This window comes from Theropithecus gelada, chromosome 6 (assembly GCF_003255815.1).
Source record: "Theropithecus gelada isolate Dixy chromosome 6, Tgel_1.0, whole genome shotgun sequence".
In the NCBI taxonomy this organism is placed as follows: domain Eukaryota; kingdom Metazoa; phylum Chordata; class Mammalia; order Primates; family Cercopithecidae; genus Theropithecus; species Theropithecus gelada.
The window spans coordinates 54174258-54202012 of record NC_037673.1 but is presented as its reverse complement, the minus strand read 5'-3'; the positions used below and the strand labels follow the sequence as shown (position 1 = coordinate 54202012).

The 27755-nt window shown below is 38.3% G+C and overlaps 1 protein-coding gene across 4 annotated transcripts in view; it reads right to left on the bottom strand.

The window, feature by feature from the left end:
• Window positions 1-11210: 11210 nt before the first annotated feature.
• GPBP1 (GC-rich promoter binding protein 1) overlaps window positions 11211-27755 on the bottom strand; it is an 88112-nt gene continuing 71567 nt past the window's right edge. For 2 of the 4 annotated variants that reach the window (XM_025387355.1, XM_025387356.1), the window contains 4 exons: window positions 26379-26546; window positions 24850-25037; window positions 14600-14702; window positions 11211-13270 (listed from right to left, as the gene is read on the bottom strand). In XM_025387355.1, coding sequence (XP_025243140.1) covers window positions 13112-13270; window positions 14600-14702; window positions 24850-25037; window positions 26379-26546 — 618 coding nt within the window. In that variant the 3' untranslated portion in view covers window positions 11211-13111. The remainder of the gene's footprint in view (window positions 13271-14599; window positions 14703-24849; window positions 25038-26378; window positions 26547-27755) is intronic. The other 2 variants (XM_025387354.1, XM_025387353.1) reach the window with 1 other exon arrangement.

The following is a 27755-nucleotide window of genomic DNA, read 5'->3' as shown; positions in this document are numbered from 1 at the left end:
GGAGAAACCCCATCTCTACAGAAAATACAAAACTGTCCAGGCATGGTGGTGCAGGCCTGTAATCCCAGCTACTCGGGAGGCTAAGGCAGGAGAATTGCTTGAACTCAGGAGGCGGAGTTCGCGGTAAGCTGAGATCACACCATTGCACTCCAGCCTGGGCAACAGGAGCGAAACTCCATGTCAAAAAAAGAAGAAGACGACTTGTTTTCTCAATCAATAGCTGCACCATCAATATCTAAAAATGTTCAAAGAATGAAATTGACACCAAAGTGTTTTCTAACTCATGGAAAACGGGAATTTACTTCAAATAAACTGGGCAAAACTATAAATAAACAAAAAGTGTGAGGAAAGTTATTGTGATGGTCAATTTTAGATAACTTGTCAAATTAAAAATTTAGTTGCAAACATGAAGACTCAATAGCTCATCTGCAGAATTGTACTTGCTTTACAAATGGGCAAATCTACATATGTGGCTGAACTTGCTGTTTTACTTGTATTCATGTGATGTCAGCACCAACCAATTATCAAAGAATATCTTCTTTTATGTGAATACTTGCCAACATACATAAGTGATGCTTAAATAGTCAAAGCACTAAATAACCTTTTTTGAATCACACGGTGTTTTACTGAAACAATTGTGTCAAACATTTGCACTGATGTGCACAAGAAATGGATAAAACTGCTGGTGTCTTAACATGAATCAAGAATATTCATGATGGCACCAAAGAATATTAGTAGTCATTGTATTTCTTAGTGACCAGGTATTTAATAGTAAAGGGGAAAAAATGCCAGCTTCACTTACAGATGTTCTGTATAAAACAGTAAAAATTATTAATTTTATTAAGTTTCAAACCTTGAGAACATCTTTTTCATATTCTGTGTGATACAATGGGACATACACCTAAAGCTAAATATTCCAGGTCATATTACTCATATTTTGCTATTTAGAAAGCATGAAGCAAATAAATTACACTAGAACATCTAAGGGAGAAGTAGTTTACATGACTTGTGACATTTTATGACAATCTTAAAAGTATGAGTCAACATAACCAGGCACAGTCTCTCACACCTATAATCCCAGCACTTTGGGAGGCCAAGGCAGGCGGATCACCTGAGGCCAGGAGTTGGAGACCAGCCTGGCCAATGTGGTGAGACCCCATCCCTACTAAAAATACATAAAAATTAGCTGGGTGTGGTGGCACACACCTGTAATCCCAGCTACTCAGGAGGCTGAGGCACAAGGATTGCTTGAACCCAGGAGGTGGAGGTTGCAGTGAGCTGAGATCATGCCACTGCACTCCAGCCTGGGTGACAGAGCAAGACCCTGTCTCAAAAAAAAAAAAAAAAAAAAAAAAGTATGAGTCAACAAATTTCATGTACTTAAAACTATAAAACCAAAATTTAAAAGGCCATTACAGTCATCTTGGTCAAAATTTTCCCAAGTGCAAGATCCTCCACCATATCTAGGAAGATTGGTCACACATCTCCTGCTCAAACCCCACCACTACTCATTCCCTTTTAAGAAAATCATTTTTTTTAAGAATTCTGGTAGGAAGATTATTTTTCCCTCAGTGAAGTAGAATCTGCATCCTTTCAACATGCTTGGATCAGCCCTCATTGCATTCCTCTTCAATGCAACCCACCCTGCTTTGAGAGATATGCAGAGAATGTAACTTCTCCCTATAACAACCTCCAAGTCAGAACTTCTCGATTTGATACAGTGGAAAGAACATTGCTATAGAACATTGCTATATTTGGAAGCAGAGCCTTTGAGAGGTGATTAGGTGACTAATCACTTTGAGAGGGATTAGTGCCTTTTTAATAAAGGAGACTTTGGAGTCTAGCAAGTGAGTCTTCTTCAGATGCTAAATCTGCTGGCATCTTGATATTAGACTTCCCAGCCTCCAGAACTGTGAGAAATAAAGTTCTGTTGTTTATAAGACACAGACGTTACAGAATTTTTGTTATAGCAGACTGAATGGACTAAGACAAACACTGAATTGAGAAATTAGACTTCATTCAAGTTCCAGTGCACTCACACCTGCAAGGTAACTTTGAGCAAATTACTAACTTCCTTGAGTTTCAGTTTATGAAAATAGAGAAGAATAATTCTTTCAACCACCCCCCAGCAGTTGGTGCAAAGATCACTGGAGAATATGTTTAAAACTTCTAGGTAAACATAAAAATAGTGTTCATCCATGCAACATACATTTATTTAGAAACACACCTTGCTAGATTTCTTTCCATGGAGCCATACAGAATTTTAAAGAGCTACTATTGCTGGGCGCAGTGGCTCACGCCTGTAATCCCAGCACTTTGGGAGGCCGAGGTGGGCGGATCATGAGGTCAGTAGATTGAGACCATCCTGGCTAACATGGTGATACCCCGTCTCTACTAAAACTAAAAAAATCAGCCAGGTGTGGTGGCAGGCACCTGTAGTCCCAGCTACTCAGGAAGGCGAGACAGGAGAATCGCTTGAACCCAGGAGGCGGAGGTTGCAGCGAGCCAAGATCGCACCACTGCACTCCAGCTTGGGCGACAGAGCGAGACTCAGTCTCAAAAAAATAAAACATAAATAAATAAATAAGAAGCTACTATTGCTGAACATTGACTATGTGCCAATGTCTCATTCATGGTTTCACTCCTTTTATAAAAAATTCTTTCAAACAATTTAATGGCATAGCTCAAAATAGTATACCATTTTATACCTAAGGAAATTGAGGCACATACAAGCCAGGTAACTTAACCCAAGTCACACAAAAACAACCTAGTTAGTTCCTCTTTTCCTAACGGCCCTTCAAATACTGGAAGACAGCTTTCCTACCTACTGTCTACTTGTTTTATCTCTGGGGATCCCTGCATACACATTTGTCTTTTGCTCAGAAGAGCCTGGCCAGAGGCCTGGCTCAGAATCCTGGAGTCAATTGGTCACTGGACCTTTTGAGACCCAAGGATGCCTATGCTAATCAGGTTCAGCAAGACAAACATCTGTGAAGTAAATGCAACCCAGCCTGCATTGAGAAATACGCTAGGAGAATCTAACCTCTCTTCATAACTAACTCCAAGTCAAAAAGAACAGCTTGAAAATTTGTCAAAGTTAGCAACTGCAATTTCAGCAGAACACTTGTACACCAAATAGCTAAATCCCAAGGCTAACAACCAGTGTTACTTTTTTTTTTTTTTTTTTTTTTTTGGAGTCTCACTCTGTCGCCCAGGCTGGAATGCAGTGGCACAATCTCGGCTCACTGCAACCTCCGCCTCCCAGGTTCAAGTGATTCTCCTGCCTCAGCCTCCCAAGTAGCTGGGACTACAGGCACCTGCCACCACGCCCAGCTAATTTTTGTATTTTTAGTAGAGGCAGGGTTTCACTCTATTGGCCAGGCTGGTCTCAAACTCCTGACCTCAGGTGATCCACCCGCCTCAGCCTCCCAAATTCCTGGGATTACAGGCATGAGCTGCTGCACCCAGCCTCAGTGTTAGAGTGTTTATTTCTCACTAATGTCATGTCATAATAAACAAATGTGATTTTTATTTTTTCACACACAAAAACTGGATCATCCAAATGACTATTGGATGACTACCTTCATAGTAGTCACTTTGGTGACTCTGCACTTTTTTAGTAACACCCATCATAGTACCAGGCACACAGAAGGCATTCAGTCAATGTAGGAATTGTTCTGGTAATGCTGCCATTGCTTACAGCATTTTTGGAATTATTCTTCTGATGTGTCTTCTGAAGTCAAAACATATTTTAAGCATCTTGTTTGTTTTTTGGGTTTTTAGTTTATTATTTTTTTCTTTTGTTATATCTTAAATATCTTTAATAGTAGCAGTTCTTGGCCTTAGAGGACATAGCTTAGCAAATTGTAAAATTAATTTTCTCCCGTTGTGAAACAAACCACAGAAAACTACATTAAACATATAAATTGATTACATTTTTAGAAATGCCAAAAGCACCTATTCAAAAAGAAGTATTTTGTTTTTCTGGACACAAATTTTCAGGTACTGAGAATGTGCCTAGCTATACAGAAAAATCCAAGGCTTGTCTTCCCTGGATTTAGTTATATATGGAAACAGATGTAGATAAAATAGAGAACGTTTCTTGAGGTAGGACCACATTTTTTACATTTTTGGGTCTCTTCCACCACTAGCACTACATTTTGTTTATAGTAATTGCTCAATAATTACTCAATTAATTTTCAGTAAAAATTATTTTGGACAGGGAATAGAGAATAGGCTTATTAAAAGAGATAGAAATTACTTATTAGAAACTCATCTTTATTTGTGAGATCTAAAATTATGTGATAGACTATTATTGAGGGACTGCCTTAGGCCATTTCTCTAATTCAGGTCAGATCCTTGGTCAACCTTTCCCCCATCCCAACATGCCAGGAAGTTTGCCTCTTTCATTACTAACATGTCCTCCTCTAGATGACTCCTCACTTAAAGTGACACCTGAATGAAGTATTTACAAGTTTTCCCTCCTCCTTTACCCTGCAGTTTTAAGCAATCATATGTATGGATCTTAGTGTTACTTAAGGGTCTTTAAACAGAAGAAACATTAAGTCTGGTATTCCAGTTTTAACATCTTTGATGGCTCCCCACTGCTTGCAGGATAAAATCAAAATTTGGTCAAAATGGTAGAGGGTCATTCATGACCTGGCTCCTGCTGTGTCACCAGACTCATTTCCCTTTCCTCCCCTTACACCTATACTGAACTCCGAAAGGTTTCCTGAACCCAACAGGCTATAGTGTGCCTATTGTTAATCAATTGTTAAAACCAAACGATGACATCCTCTGGAAAGCTTTCCCTGAGCTCTCCTACTATGCTCTGTGCTCTGCACACAGCACATACTGAAAAACTCATTTGCAGTAGTCTGTCCTACAAGGTTGTGATCAATTTCATCACAAGGGTTATTTTTATTCTTTGTACCCTCAGTACAAGGCCTAGCTTAGCAGGCCCCTATTTACTGACTTTATTGCTTTAATTTGGTAAAAGGAGAAAGAATTATACAATCTAAAGAGAAAGCAGAATATCGTTTTAATCTGGAAAGTTGCAGTGACAAGAAATATTTACTACCAAAGAAATCACTGATCACATTTTAATGTAACTAGTGAAGTCCTTCTCTACTTACTCATCATCATGGATCAGGTCCCTTCTCGTGGAGGTTAGATAGACTGGGCTATTTGAACTTCCTTTAGCCCTGCCTCTAGCTAGGTCTAGGAGGGTTCTCAGTGCTTCCTGCAGCAACTCGTTCTTTATTCTTTTCTATGGATTTAGATATCACGTGGTACCTCTGGGGTGGTTTCACTGGCTGAGGACAGTGTTTCCTAATTCCTAGATTTCAGGTCCAGTACACTGACTTCACATCTTTGCCCCATCACAGAAATCTTTCCCTCATCTCCACCCTAGAAAGAATTTGAGTATTGCCCTCTGTGCCTAGTTGTTAGTCTGAAGCATGTGTTACTGATAAGATACTAACTTCATCACCTATAGCTTTCTGCTGAGCTATTATGTCTCACCAGCATCTACTCAACTTTAGTACAAACCCCAAAATTATGGCAACCTGATGCCTTATCACAGCAACTTCAATACCAAACCTTGGCCTCTTGTTTCAAAGCTCTTATCCTATTTTATGATTTCCTGTTGCTGGTAAAGTGATGCCTCTAGTTCTCAATTCATGTTCATAACAAAGTGATGAAATATTCTTCGCCAATAATGTCTCCACTTTGGAGAAAAATAAGCTATAATTTCCACCAAAGGAAGGCAAGGGTCTTCTGTTAAAATAAACGGTCCTTATTATTGTTGGCACAATCCAATCAAGGAAAAAAGAGTTTTTATCTTCATACTCAAAGATACTCAAAGCAGAGAATGCTGGCAGAGTGACAGAAGAAATTACCTCACTTTTGGAGGAGAAAGGGAAGCAGGTCTGTCCTTTGAAAATTATGTCCATGTTTCACAAGTTTTCCCACTCTTTGTAAAAGTCTCTATATTGCACTGATAAATTTGCACTTCTTTCCTTGTGATTTAGGACATACTATATTTTATCCTGTGTGGACACATTACAATCATGTTTTACAAGCGGGAAATAATTGTCTTAAAAGTTAAGCTCTGTACATTCAGAATGTCTGTGTTAAAAGAAAAAAAAAAGGTTAGGCTTTCAAATATTGCCCCAGAACTGGGCAGGACAGGGGGAAGCATTTTGCAAGACTGAAAAATCACACAGGTAATGGTGTAAAGATCAAATGACAACCCAACTTTCACTTTCCTTAAGTTTCCAAAGGCCTAGTTTTTAATATTTATAACGAGGACCAGCAAACTACTGTCCCTACCCAGCTGGTTTTATTGGAAAAGACACACCTAGCTGTTTACTGTCTGTGGCTGCACTGGTACTATTAGTTGAGTAACTGGAACAAAAATCACATGGTCTAAAATATTTACCCTATAGCCCTTTACAGAAAAAGTTTGCCAACACTCAATTTAGAAAATAATCTTCAAAAAAGAAATTTGCAGATGTCTTAATAGATGGCATGAGCCTCTATGTCTCTATCTGGGGATACAGAATTTCCTAGACTCACTTCTCAGTAGCCAGGTTCTTCTCATTCTGTAAAATGACTCACTCTAATATTCAATAAACCAAAGTAGCTTTTAAAAGCTAAACAATGTCAGGACATTAAGTCCAGATTTGAGGGGGAAAATAAGTATCTCTTCACCTCACCAACTTTGCATAACGCAACTGTACCTGCTTATTACAGTATCCAGATTAACTGACATTTCATTGTTTTCCCTTCTGCTAGTTTCTGTGTCTCTCCAGCCATTAAAGAAAACCACATTAGGGTCAAGCACGGTGGCTCACGTCTGTAATCTTAGCACTTTGGGAGGCTGAGGTGGATGGATCACTTGAGGCCAGGAGTTCGAGACCAGCCTGGCCAACATGGCAATACCCTCATCCCTATTAAAAATACAAAAGTTAGCCAGGTGTGGTGGCACATGCCTGTAATCCCAGCTACTCAGGAGGCTGAGGAATAAGAATCGCTTGAACCCGGAAGGTGGAGGTTGCAGTGAGCCACATTCATGCCAGTGTGCTCCAGCCTGAGCAACAGAGTAAAACTATCTAAAAAAAAAAAAAAAAAAAAAAAAAATTCAAATTGCATTAAGACTACAACAAAATTATATTCCCTACTTAGGAAAGGTACATCCTGGCATTTAAGTAAAAATTACATACATAATTATAAACCTCTTACACAAAAGCTGACACAAACATACAATTTCATTTTCTCAAGATATCAATGTCTACCAGACAACTAGTTTTAGGATATCAAGTGCCCAATTTTAAAAAGGTTAAGTAACCGAAGTAAGGCAAAAGAGTTATATATTCTTGCCAGATACGGTGGCTCACGCCTGTAATCCCAGCATTTTGGGATGCTGAGACAGGAGGGATGCTGAGACAGGAGGATCGCTTGAGCCCAGGAGAGTCTGAGACCAGCCTGGGCAACATAGCAAGACCCCATCTCTTTAATAAAATTAAAAAGTGAGAGGAAACAGTTATATACTGTTGTCAAAATTCTCCAGTCCATTATCGTTCACCTTTAGCATTCCAGAAAATGAGGGAAAACCTTGAGAGAAATGGAGTGCAAGTATCAAGTTAAACTCTCGCTTAATTATGTGCTTACCTACCTTATTTCCACAAAAAGCATAAAGTGGTATGACTAACAAAGGCAATTCTATTTTGAAAGATTTGAAAGCATGGAAACCCATTCTTGCAAGTAGTTCACAGGACTATGACTTACCATTAAAGTTCAATGATTACATTTCAGATCTCTGATAAAACTCATTTTAACGGCTGAATAAAATCAAGCTTAGGTCATGACTGAACATAACACCAAATAAAGCAGAGATAAAACAGTTGTAATTTGCTGTGAGAACTCAGATGTTTCACACTATTTACAACCACTTAGAATAGTACCTGCCTATTTAACAATAGTTAACTTTTTAAAAATAGGTACTGCCTGCTACTGGGAAAGGTCCACTTGAATTGTCACTAGTAGTGAATTAACAGCTAAATTTATGGAACACCTACTGTGAACCAGGATTTACACCAGGTGGTTTTCATTATTGTTTTCATCCTCACGATAACACTATCCAATACCTATTAAGTTGCCTACCTGGATTAAAGTCACAGCTAAAGCTGTGCATGGCAGCTCATGACTAATCCCAGCACTTTGAGAGGCCAAGGAGGGCGGATCATGTGAGGCCAAGTTTGAAACCAACCAGGCCAACATGGCGAAACCCCATCTCTACTAAAAATACAAAACTTACCTCGGCGTGGTGATAGCTCCTATAATCCCAGCTACTTGAAAGGCTGAAGCATGAGAATCGCTTGAACCTACGAAGCAGAGGTTGCAGTGAGCAGAGATCGCGCCACTGCACTGTAGCCTGGGTGACAGAGCAAACCCGTGTCTTTAAAAAATAAAAATAAAATTTAAAAAGGCACAACTGAAAAGGGGCAAAGTGTACTTTCAAACCAAGGTGTGACTACTTCCACCATACTGTATGTTAATACATTATAACTGGTTGCTGGGCGCGGTGTCTCATGCCTGTAAGTCCTAGCACTATGGGAGGCCTAGGCGGGCGGATCACTTGAGGTCAGGAGTTCGAGACCAACCTGTCCAACGTGGCGAAACTCCATCTCTAAAAATATGAAATTTAGCCGGGCATGGTGGTGTGCACCTGTAACCCCAGCTACTTGGGAGGCTGAGGCATGAGAATCACTGGAACCCAGGAGGCAGAGGTTGCAGTGAGCCAAGATCACACCATTTATACTCCAGCCTGAGTGACAGAGTAAGGCTCCATCTCCCAAAAAAAAGAAAAAGGGTTTTGGGGGGCAGGATTTTTAAAATATTATAAAGCCCAGGCCATGCCCCAGTCCAATTAAACCACAATCTGGGGTGTTGGTGGGGGCAGGGGATGGTTGACACATTGGGGAAGCTCCCCAATGATACCAATGGTGTAGGTAAGTTTGGACCCCACCACTACACATGCTCTTATATATTGCAAGTTAGGACACTGCTGCATTGAACATACTTCAGCAGTATCCTTCAACCAGACCTAATGATGTAATACACTGTACCTCCAATCATTGTGCCATAGTTCTACAAAACAAATATTCCAGAAGGGTAGGCAGAATGAATTTAAATGTAAGTTAACTGTACAAGTGAACAAAAATTCACAATTACAAAACCTCTTAAACTAGATAATTACAAGACATTCTCAAGTCCTGAACTACAAGTTTTTCAGGTCCACGTGTCCCATAATTTTATATATATATATAAAGTATATATGTATAAATATGTATATGTGTGCATATGTATACACACATACATATATATTTTTTTGAGAGACAAGACTCTCGCTCTGTCGCCCAGGCTGGAGTGCAGTGATACAATCTTGGCTCACGGCCTCTGCCTCTCAGGTTCAAGCAATTCTCCTGTCTCAGCCTCCCGAGTAGCTGGGATCAGAGGCATACACCACCACACCCAGCTAATTTTTGTATTTTTAGTACAGAGTGGGTCAGATGGGGTTTCACCATGTTGGTCAGGGTGGTCTTGAACTCCTGACCTTAGGTGATCCTCCCGCCTCAGCCTCCCAAAGTGCTGGGATTACAGGCGTGAGCCACCATGCCCGGCCCCCCAGTTAAATATTAAGTTCAAGCATTCAGCCCTGCCTAAAGAAAGGAAATAAAAAACAAACACCAGCATCTGAAGCATCTCTGCAGCATCTGGAGGCTTTCAACGATTTTTCTATTGCTTGAAATGTCCTGTCATTCCCCTAACAGCCAAATCACTTTTATAACCTCAGGAAACATATCTGGAAGTTAAAATATCCAACTCTTAGTGATAATCATTTAAAAGCTCTAGTAACACATCCCTTATTGTGTAAGCCAAAACAAAAATCTCACTTTATAGAAATATTTCACAAGTGTGTATCCTTTTTTCCTTTGTACCCTAGTTATCTATTCCTTTTTTTTTTTTTTTTTTTTTTTTGAGACGTAGTCTCACTCTGTTGCCCAGGCTGGAGCACAGTGGCACGATCTCAACTTACTGCAACCTCGGACTCCTGGGTTCAAGCGATTCTCCTGCCTCAGTATCCTGAGAGTAGCTGGGATTACATGCGTACGCCACCACACCTGGCTTATGTTTGTACTTTTTTTTTTTTTTTTTTTTAAGTACAGACAGGGTTTCACCACGTTGGCCAGGCTGGTCTCCTCCCAAAGTCCTCAGGTGATCCGCTGGCCTTGGCCTCCCAAAGTCCTGGGATTACAGGTAGGAGCTACCGCACCCGGCCTACCCTCATCATCTAGATTCAACTTAGTTTGCATGATTATGGAGCATGTATGTAGAATCTAATATCAGATTAGGGATGATGACGGATGGGGTGTTAGAACAAGTTATTTAACAGATTCCTAAAAGGTTTATATAACCACATTTTAACAGTATACATAAACACTAGCAAAAAAGGACAAAGTATTTTGGGGGGAACCAGATCCTTTAACATACTGAATTTTGTCTATATAAATCTGATTTTATTGTCAATCTGGTTTTTAGATTAACACACTATTTCAATTTTAATAGAAATTATCTGCAGAAATTAATATTCTAATCCTTATACTAAAATCAAATAGTTTTTGAAATGCTATTTTAAATCACCACCTTAAGAATTTTGCTCATGAATTACATTTTATAACAAAATAAAATAAGGGGGGGTAGAGAATTAGTAGTGACAGGGACTTAAAAGGAACCAATTCGGGGGAATAGATTATGTTCACTTAGTTGTAGGTCAAGACACTGTAAACTGTATGCTTTACCTGTGTGTTCAAGTCAATTTATACCTCAATAAAGTGTTAAAAAACAAAAATAAAAAAGCTGCAGAAAAAATGAGTTTGAAATGGCCAAATTTGCTTTTCAGACTTCCATAGCCTAGTTCTGAGTTCAGCAATTCCACCTTAGATCTGTAACTAGTTTCTGTGTTTGTAGGCTGTCTTTACAACAATATGGTCCAAGCTGTTTACCAGCTGCCCATTATTTAGACAGCAAGCTAAAACTATGTTAAACTTTATAACTGTTCTCTTAAATTATGTGTATGGCTCCAACCCCTCATAACCAAGCTTATTAATGTCATTAACTTAATGCATACAATAACCATACCACTGTACTTTACCATTTTTATAAAGAGTAAATTACTAAACACATTCCATATCACAATGCATTAAAGCACAATAAACATGAGTTAACTGCTGGTAAATGGGAATTAAGGCAGAAAAAATTGTCTGAGTATAAGACAGATGCCAAAAAACCAAAATTACAGAATCTTTTTTGAAAGTAGAAAACACAGTAAGGTAGATCTCAAATGTAAACCACGTTCCTCAGGTTCCTTCTAGCTTGTTTTTGAAAATACAGGTTGCATCTGACAGGTTTCATTAATCTATTAAGCAAATAGTACAATCTAAGAGTCTCAAAGACATCAATATGTGATACCGATAGCTTTGTCAAAGCATGCTTTACATTCTCCTGTGGCTAATTCTAACTACATTTAACTTTAGCTGATTAGATTGAATTGTGACAAATCATATAGTAAAACCTCATTTTAAGTATAAGGTCTATTTAATATTTTATTACCATTCTAACTTCCTCAAGTTTTGTGGGAGTGTGCTAGTGTGTTGTTTTTAATTTCCCCATCACCACCAGTCTCAGTGGGAACAAAAAAAATACAGTTTCCGGTGAAAGCTAGGGAGTCCGGGTAGGGTATTTATGTAGAAATAGCAAAATACTGCAGCCATCTGAGAAAATACCGTTTTAAAAAACAACAAACACTTAGGAATAGATCTGACATAAAACCCCAAATATTTTTGCTCTAAGATTATGCTCTTTACAATTAGAATATATTTAAACATGAGGGGGAGCTAAAAGGGAATGGGGGTAAACAAAACCAGAAAAATCAAAATACAAATATACACAGAGCCAAAATACTTTCAGTCAGCAGCAAAACAGAAACAATTCCAAAGTTAATGTGCAAATAAAAATAAAGTAGTTAACAGTCATTCATTTAATAAGCTTGTGTATTTGATAATGAAAAGGCTTAGCTTTCCTTTTCTCACCTCGGAAAGTAATCATCATCTTTAGTAAGGTATTACTTTTAAAAGTATGACTTTAACAAGTGAATAAAGCATGTTTAGAGTATGTTTATGTTTAGAAACAATACCTTGAACACTACAGAAAACAACAATATTCTGAAAATCCAGTTTATTTTCCATGTTGTGGACAGATCCAGTCAGTGTGATCAGTTTTTCTGCGTGTGTAATAATTTATCAAAATAAGTTTTCCCACAAGACTCTTTTCCATCAACTCTGAAAACCCTGGTCTGACAACATACCCCAATAAAGCTTTTGAAAATCACCTCTTAAAATTTGGAAGAAAATGTGGCAAGTCTTTTCCTGTAACATTTACTGCACTACAAATGGCTAAAGAGCAATTTATGTTTTAAAAGGTGAATAGTACAACAGCTGAGTTCAGGAAATTGTTTTAGTGCACTTTGCTCCAGTTTTAGCCAACATGCTACATTTTCCTTTTTGGTTTTTTTGTTTGTTTTTTGGGGGGAGGAGAGGGGGACCGCACAAAGTGGACTTAAGGATTTCCATTGTACGAAAAAGATATGACTCTGCAAGCAAAACAGTGTAAGCTGCCTTTTTTCTTAAGACCTGGACATTTTAAGACAGAAGCTTTGCAAAACATTACACAATTTTTTATTATTAAATGAGAAAATCTCATTTGTTACATCGTCACATTGCTAGTCAGAGAAATGTTGCAGTGATGAAGAAAGTCAATGTTGGACCAACCCAAGTCCTCATTCCTACAACATTCATTTACAAAGAAATAATGTTCAACACAGCCCAACAAAACATTCTTGGTTTTCTTCGTATTGAAGTCCCCCAAAAAATCCTCTTCTAAATGGGGTATTTCACTACATAAATTATAGTTCTTCATTTTTACAATTCACCCCAAACTGTATGAGAGATGTATCACACTAAGATTTCTAAAGCTGTTAGGAAATCCTTCACACATCGTCATCATCTGATGTGTCACTGCTACTTGTCTCTGTGTCATCATTCTCAGTTGTGGGTTTGAAAGTGCTGTTCTTCCAAGGTCCAAACTTGAAGTCACAGATCAGGCCGTTTTTCAAAATACCATTTTTTCTCAGACCATTCTTCTGTAACTAAAATGTTAAAGGCAAAATAAATAAATTATCCCTCAAGAGTTACAAACCTACTGTAATAAATATAAGCATGAATATAATAAAATTGTATCTTATCCCCAAAACTCCACAAGTAATGATATGTCTGAAAAAATCTTGGATCCGGACAAAGTAGATGTGAGTAATAATTGTCACATTGATTAAGGTACTAAACTTTTCCACATTTTTACTGCCTCAAGTGACAACTGTGATAAATACCTTCAGGGACTTCCCAGAATATAATCAGAAACTATTAACCTGTATCTGTTATTTTTATTATTCTAACCTAAATTAATACACTCCCCCACAGTCTGCTTTGTTCATAGTTTGTAAAGTAGAATGAGGTATATAAAGTTACAAATCTCTTGCTTAACCAGAGATGAAGATACTAGAAAAAATATAGTTGTCTATTTCTGAAAATGAGAAATCATAACTAAAAGGTTAGTTGGTAATAAATAAGAATTGGGTCAAAAGATCATTAAAGAAGAAAAAAGATAGTTGGCCCAAATTAGAAACAATGTAAAGACAGAAAATAAGCCCAGTGTAGTGGCACAAGCCAGTAGTCCCAGCTGCTCAGGAAGCTGAGACAAGAGTATTGCTTGAGCCCAGAGATTTGGGGATGCAGTGAATTGTAAGTGGCCACTGCACTCCAGTCTGGATGACAGAGTGAGACCCCAACTCTTTAAATAAACAAATAATGGATTTGAAAAAAGCATCTCAACTTTCCGATGCTCTAACAAAAATTCCCTAATACTCTTTCAGAAAGGTAACTAGGGAGACATTAAGCAAGATGTTTTAGAATATGAAATACTCTTGTGCAAGAAAAGGATAAAAGGTGAAGTTACTTATGAATCTACTAACACTCTCTACTTCTTATCACTCTTGCTCCTCCCCCAAAAAAGTCAAAAAAACAAAACAAAAAAGGTCCAGAAAATGACTAATCATAGACATCACTTACACTAATTCCTAACTATTGCACACCCAATAGTTTAAAGAAGCCACTATTGCAGATTTCTACAAAGTCAATTCAAACAGGTGCAGTGGTTCCTGCCTGTAGTCCCAGTTACTACAGAGGCGAAGGTTGGAGGACCACTTGGAACCCAGGAGTTCTAGAGGCCAGCTGGACAACACAGCAAAAGCCTGTCTCCCTCTCTCTCCTTTTTTTGTTTGTTTTAAAAGCAATTCTGACCTATCGTGATAAATTCCTAAATAAAACTTTCAAAATCTCCCCCATTCCATGCTTGCATATAATTATATTGTTCTAAATAAGGGCAATTTAAAAGTGAAGTTGTGTGATTCAGGTTTTCTCACCTGTTCACTAATAACTTGGAATTCTCTCATTTCATCCTCAGTTAAGGGAGCACATGTTTCATCATTTTCACTGTCTTCCTGCCAGCCCATTTCCTTTAACAATCTGAAAAGGAGAGGAAAGGAGGTTTAATTTAAAGCTTACCCTGTGCAGGACAGTTTCATTTTTATTATGTATAAGAAAACATGATCTAGGATCCATTATACAAAGACCCCAAGACACATCAAAAGGATTTTTGAGCTCAGGCTTTGAATATCTTTCTGAAAATGAATAAACAGGTTAAGATTAACAAACTGATATTAAAATTAGAATGAACTCCTTGACTGCTTAATCTTTGGTGTCAAAGGCTCTTCAGGCTGGAAACTTTTAACAGACGTGAAGCAAATCTGCTAAATTCTTATACTAAAAGTAACAGCAATATCACTCCTCTTCTTCTTCAGTACCACCATATTTCTGACTACTCATTAGGTTTTCTACTTGGGCAATCATAAACACTGTAGCAATAGCTACAGAATTTGATTGGGAAATCTCCAAGCTTGTTTCTTATATGGCCACATATCTTGTATTGATATGAAGGGGTTTTTACAAAATGAAACCCCTAAGTACCTCTGTTACTCCTACAAGGAGTCTTCAAAAAGTTCATAAAAAAATGTGTATCATGGAAAAACTATGCAAGAATTTCAAGAAAAAAAACTCTGCACCAAAATAAACTTGTGCTAACTTGTGATAACATGTTTCAACAGAATCTTGTGTAAGGCACCACAAAGGGTAAGATTTGGGAAAAGCCCCTATCAGATCAACATGAATTCTGCTAAAATTGGAGCAAGAACAAATACCAAATTTATAGTGAAACTTGGGTGGAAGAATAATGAAATCACTGATGCTTTACGAAAAGTTTATGGGGACAATACCCAATGGAAACCAACAATTTCAAATAGATAACTCATTTTAAGAAGAGATGAGGTGATTCTGAAGATGAAGCCCTCACAGAAGCAGCAGCAGACCATCCCCATCAATTGACAAGGAAAAAATTAATCCTGTTAGTGCCCTAACTGAAGAGGACTGACGATTAACAACAGAAACAGCCAACATCACAGACATCACACTTGGTTCAGCTTACTTAATTCTGTATGAAAAATAAAGCTGAATAAACTTTCCACTCAATGTGTGCCCAGATCATCTGCAGACAAAAACAGAGCTTTCAATGGAAAGTTTAAACAAGTGGGATCAAGATTCTGAAGCATTTCTTCAAAGAACTGCACATGGCTTTACCAGTATGATCCAGAAGACAAATCACAATCAAAGCACTAGCTACCAATAAGTGGAAGTGATCCGCTCAAAGCAAAAGAGGACCAGTCAAGAGCAAAGGTCATGGCAACAGTTGTTTGGAAGGGATAAAGAACAGTAACAACTGCTTATTATGAGTGTTTTGAGAAGGCAACCTAAAGCTTTAGCGGAAAAATGCCTGGGAAAGCTTCACCAGAGAGTCCTTAAAACACAACAACATTCCTGCTCATTCCTCTCATCAAACAAGGGCACTTTTGCAAAGTTTCAATGGGAAATCATTAGACATCCACCTTTCAGTCCTGATTTGGCTCCTTCCGACTTCCTCATTTCCTAACCTTAAATTTTAGAGTGGGCCCATTTTTCTTCAGTTATTGTAAAAAAGACAGCACTGACACGGTTAAACTGCCAGGGCCCTCAGTTCTTCAGGGATGGTCTAAAATGACTGGTATCACTGCTTACAAAAGGGTCTTGAACTTGATGTAGTTATGCTGAAAAGCAGAGTTACCAGTTTTTATCATTTAATTACATTGTTCCACAAACTTTTAAGTCCTCTCTCATTTACACCTACTCATCTTTAACTTGCGCCTGCTACACATTAGCTGCTTATAGACTTTTAGACCTTTTTTTCAAAGAGTCTCACAGAATATCTGAGACCTTGAATAAAACATTAATATACCCACATTTTGCAGATGAACAATAAAGATCACATAAGTAAAGTAACTTGCTTACTTGATGGCAAAGACAAATAGAATTTTGGTTTTCTGTCTCCCAAATCAGTATGTATTGCACAGCACCTTGCTGCTATTGAACAAAAACGTCACAGTCAGCATTAATCATTTCTTCTTTCATTCCTTTTAGCCACGACTTCTTCCAATGCACTGTCTTTACTCTTTAATTTGGATGGCCTCCTTTTGAAATAGCATTTCCACTCACTTTTACCATTCAATGTCACCTAATACAGAGGCTATTAAATCTAGACCAGCAAAACAATCTGACTGCTCTTTTGCTGGATCTAAACTTTTACCTGTTTTACTTTTAAAAACTGAATCGTAACTAAGCAATGCAGGTGGAAAAAACTATCAACTATTATGAAAGAGAATATAACAGAAGGCAAGTATTTCTACTTCTCCAGAGGCTGTAGCTTTTAACTGTTCTTGAAATAGCTTTCAAAATAATCTAGTCGGGCGTGGTAGCTCATGCCTGTAATTCCAGCACTTTGAGAGACCGAGGTGGGAGGATCACTTGAGCCCAGGAGTAAGGCCAGGCTGGGCAACAAAGTGAGACCCCATTTCTACGAAAAATAATAAGAAAAATAAAAACAATCTGTGTTTCCCTTTCCCCCATAAACATACAAACATGTGCCACATAACTATATTTTGGTCAGATAACTGATGCATAATCCCATGAGACTGTAATACCATTTTCTTACTGTACCTTTGTATATGTTTAGATATGCTTAGATATACAAATACATACCACTGTATTATAATTACAAATACTGTACAATATTCAGTACAGTAATATGCTATATAGGTTTCTAGCCTAAAAATAAGAGTCTATACCATACAGCCTAGGTAGGTAGCAGGTTATACCATCTAGTTTGTGTAAGTACACTCTATGAGTTTCACGCCATGACAAAATCACCTAACGACACATTTCTCAGAATATATCCCTGTCATTAAGCAAAGCATGACTGACTGTATTACCGTAACCCTCACCTGTACTTTGCTTTTTCATTTAAATTATTCCTTCCCACTCTCCTTCAAACTATTGCCACATCATCCTGATACCAGTTTCACAATTACCATCTCTGATAAATATTTTCGGTGGTTTCTCACTTTCTAAAGAACAAACTCCTTAACTGTGTTTGTGCCATAGTCACAAATTCAAATTCCTCAGTAGAGGAACTAGGATTAGAAGTTAGAAGACCTGGGTCACAGTTCCTACTTTATCACAAACCAAGTATAAGACATCTCTAAAGTCCTGCCTTTTCAATATGATCGTTAACTTCAGGGAGTAAATTTCCCATTCTTGTCAAAATATTCCACTGAACACCCTTAAAACAAACTAGGTATATACACCATTCTAACCATGTCTTTACATCCCTTCTTTTTCCAAACTACTATCTAGCACGCTTGCCCCTATTTATGTCTAACCCTTTCAAGATTTAATTTAGGTCCCAATTAAAACTTCGTGACTAGGGCCAGGCGTGATGGTTCATGCCTGTAATCTCACCAATTCAATAGGCCAGCTAGGAGTTCAAGACCAGCCTGGGATATAGTGAGACCATGTCTCTAAAAAATAAATTTTTATACAAATAACTATTTTAAAAAGGAAAGGAAAGGAAAGGAAAAGGAAAAGGAAAGGAAAAGAAAAAGAAACCTTTGGTACCCAAGTCACAATGATCTCCATCCCCAAACCCTCTGAATTTCTTTGGCATTTACTTCCACTAATTCATTTGGTGCTTGCTTAAATAAGTTGACAACTGTATCCCTTTGATGTTGAGGCTACCCTCAATACTCTGATAAAGTTGCTAAAACTTGACAACTAAGAATGATTTACGTGCCTGAGTATTTAATATTTCTTATTTTAATATTTGAAAAGTATTATTAAAAAACCTATCACTGGCCAGGCGCAGTGGCTCACACCTGTAATCCCAGCACTTTGGGAGGCCGAGGCAGTGGATCACCTGAGTCAGGAGTTCGAGACCAGCCTGGCCAAAATGGTGAAACCCCGTCTCTACTAAAAATACAAAAAATTAGCCCGGCATTGTGGCGGGTGCCTGTAATCCCAGCTATTCTGGGAGGCCAAGGCAGGAGAATCACTTGAATCCGGGAGGTGGAAGTTCCAGTGAGCAGAGGTCACACCACTGTACTCCAGCCTGTGTGACAAGAGTGAAACTCCATCTCAAAAAAAAAAAAAAAAAACCACATACAAAACTATCACTGCCCCGTGATTATTAAATTCAACTAATATGAGTATTTATATGTATAAAACTTAAGAAGTCACAAAGTTTACAGAAAATACGAAGCAATGGAAAAGAAGTATCATTCCACTTTGACAGGAAAAAATAACCCTAAAATCTGAAAGAAGCCATTAACTCTCTTAGCTTAGAATGGGGAAAAGGGTATTGATATATGTCTTTGAAAAATTTACAAACACATATTCTACTTAAACAGTCAAGAAAACTGAAGCTAAGAAATTTAAATAAAAAAGTTCCGTATCAAATAGCACCTTTACTCTTCTTCCCTTTTCTGTCTTAGGATCTTTTTTGCCTTGTGCAACATTTCTATAAAACTATCCCTCCATTCCAACTAGCTGCTACCAAATCTGATATCTTGAATCCACAATTTTATCATATTCTTTGCAAATAACAAAATGTTCTTATTGTTTGCCCCCTTCACCTTCATGTCCACACTAGAAAATGGTATTCCTATGCAAAACTAATTCTTTTTATAGTTTAAACTATATGGTTTAGGGGAAAAAAATTGGTTAAAACTTTTACAGTAACCTAAATATAAAAGAAAAGTATCCATTGTTTTAAAAAGACAAACACAATGTAATCTATAAAGTCTCAAAAAAAATTAAAACATATATACTAATCATTCAAGTAGTAATCATCAATCATTCACTGATACGATCTCTTCATGCAGTATGGGGTTTTTTCTTTCCCTCCCTCTACAGCTTACTCCAATTTAGGATGTTTTTGTATTTTTTATTTTTTGAGATGGAGTCTTGCTCTGTCATCCAGGCTAGAGTGCAGTGGTGCGATCTCAGCTCACTGCCACCTCACCTCCTGGGTTCCAGAGATTCTTGTGCTTCAGCCTCCTCAGCAGTTGAGAATACAGGCACATGCCACCATGCCTGCCTAATTTTTGTATTTTTAGTAGAGATGGGGTTTCGCCATGTTGGCCAGGCTGGTCTCAAACTCCTGGCCTCAAGTGACCCACCTGCCTCAGCCTCCCAAAGTGCTGGGATTACAGGCGTGAGTCCCTGTCCCCAGCCGAATGTTTTCATCTTGATTTGCCTTAGTTTCTAAATCTCATCCTCTCCATTTTCTCCTGTTAGTAGTCACAGAGAACCAAATTCTGTCAAGTTATGAAATGAAAGTCTCTCTTTCGTAAGTCTTCCTAAATGGAACAAGAAGCCACCAAAATGCTTCCTGCACTAAATATCTGCTCTGCAGATTAAAAAATAAAATAGTTAAAACATTCAATATGTCTGTTGGGGTTATAAGAAATACTTTCTAAAGGTATGGGCCAACTTTTTTTTTTTTTTTTTTTTGCTACTAAAGTACTGAAGGGAAATCGGAAGACAAGATATTAGGTGACAACTTTCTCACTATGGCCATTTCTCACTATGGCCTTAATCAATAGATTCTGTGAGTTAAAAAATCTTTTATCTGTATTCTTTTACTGCCTATGCTCTATCTCTTTAAGAGGTAACTCATCTTTTACAATCATTAGAATATCTGATATGTTTGCGTCATTATTCTCCTTTCTACACACAGGCCTTTTCCTTTTCTACCAATTGTGTGACTAGAAATATTTCAATCATTATTGGTGAGAGTGTAAATTACCACAATGTTTTGGGATAACATGGCAGTAGCTGATTATTTTAAATATGTATGGCATCTGACCAATCAAATTCACTCCTGGTAATCTGTTACCTACACATTTATACAAATATTTAAGAATATAAATACAAGGATGCTGATAACAGCATTATTTGGAATAAGGGGGGGAAAAGGAAAGGAGAGGAAGAAGGGAGTAGAGGAAAGGGTAGAGAAAGGGAAAGAGAAGGGGAGACAAAAGAGAGAGGGGATGTGAACACACATAAATCTGGATCACAGGAAAATAGTTTCACAATTTATATCCATACTATAGAATAGTGGCTTCAAATGGCAGCAGGGGAGAAACAAGGTGATTCATTAGAATGATGGGAAAAAATCCTGAAATATCTATTTATGTTTATCTTTTTTAAAAAGAATTCATGTTTGCTAAATTTTTTCTATATTTGCCATTTCAGCCATCACTCAAGCCTATCAGTCACAAGTTGTAAACCGTATAGCGTGAAATTCCACAATTTGGGAGGCAATACAAAGAGTGTGGTGACTTATTCATCCATTCACATTAAATGTACAATAAATTATATTTTGTCTAAACAAGTGAATTTAAAGATATTATCCGGCTAAATTAGTTATAAATTAATCTAGCTAAATTCTCAAATGCAATTATCAGCCCAATAAATTATTTTAGAAGAAAGTTAGGTACAAATACAAAAATTACTGGGTTTTTTTGTGTGTGTGTTTTTTGTTGTTGTTGTTGTTTTTTGTTTTTTTTTTTTTTTGACAGTCTCGCTCTGTCGCCCAGGCTGGAGTGCAGTGGCACGATCTTGGCTCACTGCAACCTCTGCCTCCTGGACTCAAGTGATTCTCACGCCTCAGCCATCCGAATAGCTGGGATTACAGGCAGGCACCACCATGCCCGGCTAATTTTTGTATTTTCAGTAGAGACAGGGTTTCACCATGTTGGCCAAGCTGGTCTTCCATTCCTGACCTCAAGTGACCCACTCACCTTGGCCTTCCAAGGTGCTGGGATTACAGGCATGAGCCACCACGCCCAGCCTACAAAATTAAATGCCTACACATTCACATACAATAGTTACAGCCACATTTAAGAAGCAACACAGGACATGATTTGGAGAAGGGAAACAAAAATAATCACGAAGATAAAATAATAATGTATGATTAAAGACAGAAAGATAAAGATTTATTCTGAAGGAGCAATCTAAGGGAAAAAAAGCGGGGGGTATCGGGCAAGGCTGGGCATGGTGGCTGTAATCCCAGCACTTCGGGAGGCCGAGACAGGAGGATCGCTTGAGCCCAAGAGTTTGAGACCAGCCTGGGCAACACGGCAAAACCCCATCTCTACAAAAAAATACAAAAGTTAGCCAGGCACGGTGGTATGCACCCGTGGCTGAGGCAGGAGCATCACCGGAGTGCTATCAGTGAACCGTCACTGTGCCACTACACTCCAGGCTGGACAATGGAATAAGACCCTGCCTCAAAAAAAGAAAGAAAAGAACAAAAGACAATCCAGCCAGGTGTGGTGGCTCACGCCTCTATTCCCAGCACTCTGGGAGGCCAAGGCAGGAGTATCACTTGAGTCCAGGAGTTTAAGAAAAGCCTGGGAAACACACTGACATAGTGAGAGCTCATCTCTACGTTTTTCTTGTTTTAAGGGGGCGGGTATAACATTTGGCAGGAGAAATATAAACTAAACTATTAAACATCTGAAAAAATTAGAAATAAAAAAATTAAAGTATTCCTCAAAATAAGTACAGATTTACAAAACAGAAAAATACTGCAGTATTTACTTCACTCACTCATTTGACAAATTCAAGCAAAGTAATGTGCCAAGCACCATTCTAGGTGCTAGATACAATAGTGAACAAAATGGACAAAATGTTTGGCCTCATGTAGCTTATGTTCTTAATTGAAATAGAAGTTGAAATTATAAATAAATTCTACAAAAGTTATTCAAGAGGAGATATAACCCAGTTTTCCACTGTCTTAGAATTAAATGAGGTTCTAGAAGAAACTGGGAAAAAGTAAGGTCAATCAACTGGGCTGTTAATAAATGTAACTTAGCCCTAAGCTTGTCTTAGAAGGTATTTTTAAGTTAAAAAAAAAAAAAAAATTCAGTTTATACAAAGCAATTACAGAATAATAATAAGATAATCTAAGAGTATAAACTATTAACTTTCTTTGCTTTCGTAGTTTTTAAATCCTTTAGTTATGCTGAACCATGTGGTTATTTAAGGAATACAGTAAGGGTGTGTCATTTCTGCAAAAACACCTGCTTTTAACTACAAAAAACAAAAGTAAATTCTAGATATAAAGACTCTTCAATTCTAAGACTAAACCACTTAAGAGGTTACTATTTTTTAAAATGCTTAAGACTATACTGACGGAAGCAAAAAGTGCTGTTAAAAGTTTACAACAGGCTCGGAGCAGTGGCTCACACCTGTTAATCCTAACACTTTGGGAGGCTGAGGCAGGTGGATCACTTGAGGTTAGGAATTCGAGACCAGCCTGGCCAACATGGTGAAACCCCATTTCCACTAAAAGACAAAAATTAGCCAGGTGTGGTGGCATGTGCCTGTATTCTCAACTACTGAGAAGGCTGAAGCACACGAATCTCTGGAACCCAGGAGGTGAGGTGGCAGTGAGCCAAGATTGCACCACTGCACTCCAGCCTGGGCGACAAAGCGAGACCTGTCCAAAAAAAAAATTTTACAATAAAAACTAAATTACAGGCTAGGCACTGTGGCTCATGCCTGTACTCCTAGCACTTTGGGAGGGCGAGGCAGGAGAATCACTTCAGCTCAGGAATTTGAGACTAGCGTATGCAACATAGTAAACCTTCATCTCTACAAAAAATACAAAAATTAGCTGGGTATGGTGGTGCACACCTGTGGTCCCAGCTACTTGGTAGGGTGAAGTGGGGGGATCACTTGAGCCTGGGAGACAGAGGTTACAGTGAGCTAGTATCGCACCACTGCACTCTAGCCTGGGTGACAGTGTGAGATACTGTCTCAAAAAATAAATCACATATTGGGACAATCCGCTATCCATGTGGGAAAGGATGAATTTGGACTCCTATCTCACATCATCCAGAAAACCTGCATAAACCACGAGAGGAAAAAAATGAACTAGATGAACTAGACTTCATCAAAATTAAAACTTTCTGCCCTTCAATAGGTACCACTGACGCCGTGCGTGGTGGTGCAAGCCTGTAATCCCAACTACTCAGTAGGATCACTTGAGACCAGTCTGGGCAACACAGAAAGACCTCATCTCAAAAGGTGCCTGTGGGGTGGGGGTGGGGGCAGGGCAGAGGTGGGTGGGAGGTGGCTGTACTACTGAGAGAATGAAAAAACTCACAGGAGAAATTATCTGCCAATCATATACAACAGACTTATACACAAATATATAAAGAACTGTTACAACTTAGTAAGAAAATGTAATTTTAAAAGAGTAAAGTATTTATACAGTTATTTCTCTCCAAAGAGGATAAATGGCCAATAAGCACATAAAAAGACACTCAACACTATTAGTCATTAGGGAAATCATACTTCACACCCACTAGAATGACTTAATCAAAGAGAGATGGTACCAAGTGTTGGTAAATCATACCACAAAAAGAAATCATACTTCAAACACACTAGAATGACTCTAATCAAAGATAGATGGCACCAAGTGTTGGTAAGAATATGGAGAAACTAGAACCTTCTATATTGCTGATGAGGAAGTAAAATGACATAGTCATTTTGGAAAATAGTTTGACAGTTTCTAAAAATGTGACACACAGAGCTATCATGTGTCCCAGCAATTCAACTCCTAGGTATCTACCCAAAAGAAATAAAAACATATCCACACAATAACTTATATATGAATGTTCACAGCAGCATTATCCAAAACAGTCAAAAAGTAAGACTGGACTAGAGCCTACTGTTTAAAAAAAAAAGAGGTACAAACAACTAATATTCATCAACTGATGAACAAAAAAGCAGTATAGTCATATAGTGTACTATTCAGCACTAAAAAAGGAATAAAGTAGTGACATGTGCTTACAATGCAAATAAACCTTGAAAATATTATACTTAGTGAAAGAAGTCAGACATCAAAAATCACATACTGTATTATTCCACTTATATAAAATACCTACACAAGGCAAATCTACAGAAAGAATAGTAGCTGCCTAGGACAGAGTGCAAATGAAAAGTAAATGCAAATGAACAAAGGGCTACTTTGAATATATTAAAAATCATCTGTATATCATAATGGGTGAAATTTATGGCATTAGTTGTATCTCAAACCTGTTAAATCACACAAAAACTCTATAGTATTGAAATCTTGAATACAGAAAATGCTGAGGAAAAAGTAAAAACAAATACTAGCCTGTGTTCTGCCTCAAGTGAACTTGAAAGAACATCAGTTTGTGGGAAGGTTGAAGACCGAATGATCTGCTGGGAAATCACCGAGGCATTGCCATTCTCTTGAGGAATTTCATTTTCATCGAAGTTTCGGTTTATATCCCTTTCTTGGTGAGTACTATTGCTGTTATGTAAATTAAATGAGTCGTCATCCTGATTTTCAGAGAGTTAAAAAAAAAAAAGATTGAGTTCTAAAGAATACAGTTATTAAAAACTTTTAATAGATCCTAACTAAGCTTCCACTGAAAATACATCAATGTGGCCGGGCGCAGTGGCTCACCCCTGTAATCCCAGCACTTTGGAAGGCCAAGGCAGGCGGATCATCTAAGGTCAGGAGTTCCAGACCCACCTGGCCAAATTGGTGAAACCCTGTCTCTACTAAAAATACAAAAAAATTAGCTGGGCGTGGTGATACACGCCTGTAGTCCCAGCTGCTTGGGAGGCTGTGGCAGGAGGATCGCTTGAACCTAGGAGACGAAGGTTGCAGTGAGCCGAGATCATGCCGTTGTACTCCAGACAAGAGCAAAACTCTATCTCAAAAAAAACCAACAACCATAAATGTAATACTTATTAAATTAGGAATGAAAAATTAATTTTGGATGGATATCCAAAGCTTTCTTACCCTAAGTATTCCTATCTATACAACAAAGGTAAAACTAAAAGCATGAAGTCAGGCAAGATGGGAGAAGCACAAGAAAGCAGATATAAACAATAACGCTTTTTAAATGTATTTTTCCACAGGAACTACAGAATGAAGTAAGTCTACTTTAGAAATGAAGTCATGGCTGGGCACAGTAGCTCACGCCTGTAATCCCAACACTTTGGGAGGCCAAGGCAGGCAGATCACCTGAAGTCAGGAGTTCAAGACCAGTCTGGCCAACATGGTGAAACCCCGTCTCTACAAAAAATGAAAAAATTAGCTAGACGTGCAAAAATACAATAATTAGCCAGGTGTGGTGGCACACACCAATAGTCCAGCTACTAGGAAGGCTGAGGAACAAGAATCGCTTGAACCTGGGAAGTGGAGGTTGCAGCAGCCTAAGATGATGCCATGGCACTCCAGCTTGGGTGACAGAAAGAGACTTCATCTCAAACAAAGGGAGGAGGGAGGAGGGATGGGGGGAAGGAGAGAAGAGGAGGGGAAAGAGAAGGAGAGAAGAGGAGGGGGAAGAGAAGGAGAAAAGAGGAGGGGGAAGAGAAGGAGAGAAGAGGAGGGGGAAGGGAAGGAGAGAAGAGGAGGGGGAAGAGAAGGAGAGAAGAGGAGGGGGAAGAGGAGGAGAGAAGAGGAGGGGGAGGAGGAGGAGAGAAGAGGAGAGAAGAGGAGGGGGAAGAGGAGGAGGAAGGGGAGGGGAGAACAGAGAAGTTATTATTTATGCACATGGCTTTCCAAGTTACTTTCCAAGGAGATGATTCAAATGTATTCCAAGGTCCTAATACATGCTCAAATATTTCAATGACACACCAATGTCAAATTAAGTATTGCTATTCAATTACCTTCTCTGAGCCAGCACGGCTTTCATCTTCATGTTCCTCTTCTACTCTGTCTCTTTTCAATGCTTTCAAAAATTCACTCTTCTTATCAGTACGCATTCGTGTCAGTTTGGTTAGACGAGGCTGCTGATTAAGTTTGTCAACAGGAGAAGAGGAATTTGAGCGATTACACTAAGAGGAAATTCAGAAATACTGATAAATATATAGCCAAGGAATCAATGTCAACATAAAATTCATTACTACCACAGCTTCCTATTTTACCTTTATTTACAGAAAACAAAATTGATTATAATGTCTATGTTAAAGTCTAGTTCTCTCTATCCCTGTAGTTTCCCCTACTCAATGAGTCAACAAAAGATTTTTCTTGTCCCACAAACAATGAAGGTCTAATAATACTCAGAACTACGATTCTAAATTAGGCGTCTAAATATTATTTTATAAATGCATCCTAGGATTGTTTAAACTTTTCTATAATACACAGAAGAGCAGCTTTTCAAACCGTGTTACACAGAGCTCTACAGTTCAGTAACAGCTCCAGTAAGATCTATTTTATAATTATTTATACACATACGTAAGGTTTATCTGAGTGAATTTCACCCGGGAAAATGTTTGAGAGACAGCAGGGAGGAGAGGACAAAGAATCCTTTTGTTTTTGGTTCTTTGGTGTTTTGACAGTGGAACATAAAACAGAATGTTAAAACTCTGTGTCATATGGATTATCAGTCATGGAAACAAACCATAATAATGCTTACTTGTTGGCATTAATGTTTGTATAGCTAATCTTAGCAGAATTAACCAGCTAGGAATGCTAGTCCTTCCCTCAAAGTTCAAAAATTCTGTGTCTGAGATCATAAATAATAGTATATGAGGGGTTCCAATACAGTACACAAAGCAGTTTCAGGTATAATAATATAAGTGTTATGGGTGTCCTTTGACACTAGACTGGTCAGAGAACTCCCTGTTCTGGGAGTTTCAAAACCTCGATCAAATGAGAAAGAAATACCTGAACTACCATCCTGGCTAACACGATGAAACCCCGTCTCTACTAAAAAATACAAAAAACTAGCTGGGCAAGGTGGCGGGCGCCTGTAGTCCCAGCTACTCGGAGGCTGAGGCAGGAGAATGGCGTGAACCCGGGAAGCGGAGCTTGCAGTGAGCCAACATCCGGCCACTGCAATCCAGCCCGGGCGACAGCGAGACTCCATCTCAAAAAAAAAAAAAAAAAAAAAAAAAGAAATACCCGAACTACCAGGTACTCATAGTCAGTACAGTAACAATACATACCTTTCTCTCTTGTTCCTCCTTTCGCCCCACTCAGTATTAACAGTAATAAAATGTCCACCATCCCCAAAAGACATTATACAATACAAATCCTTATTA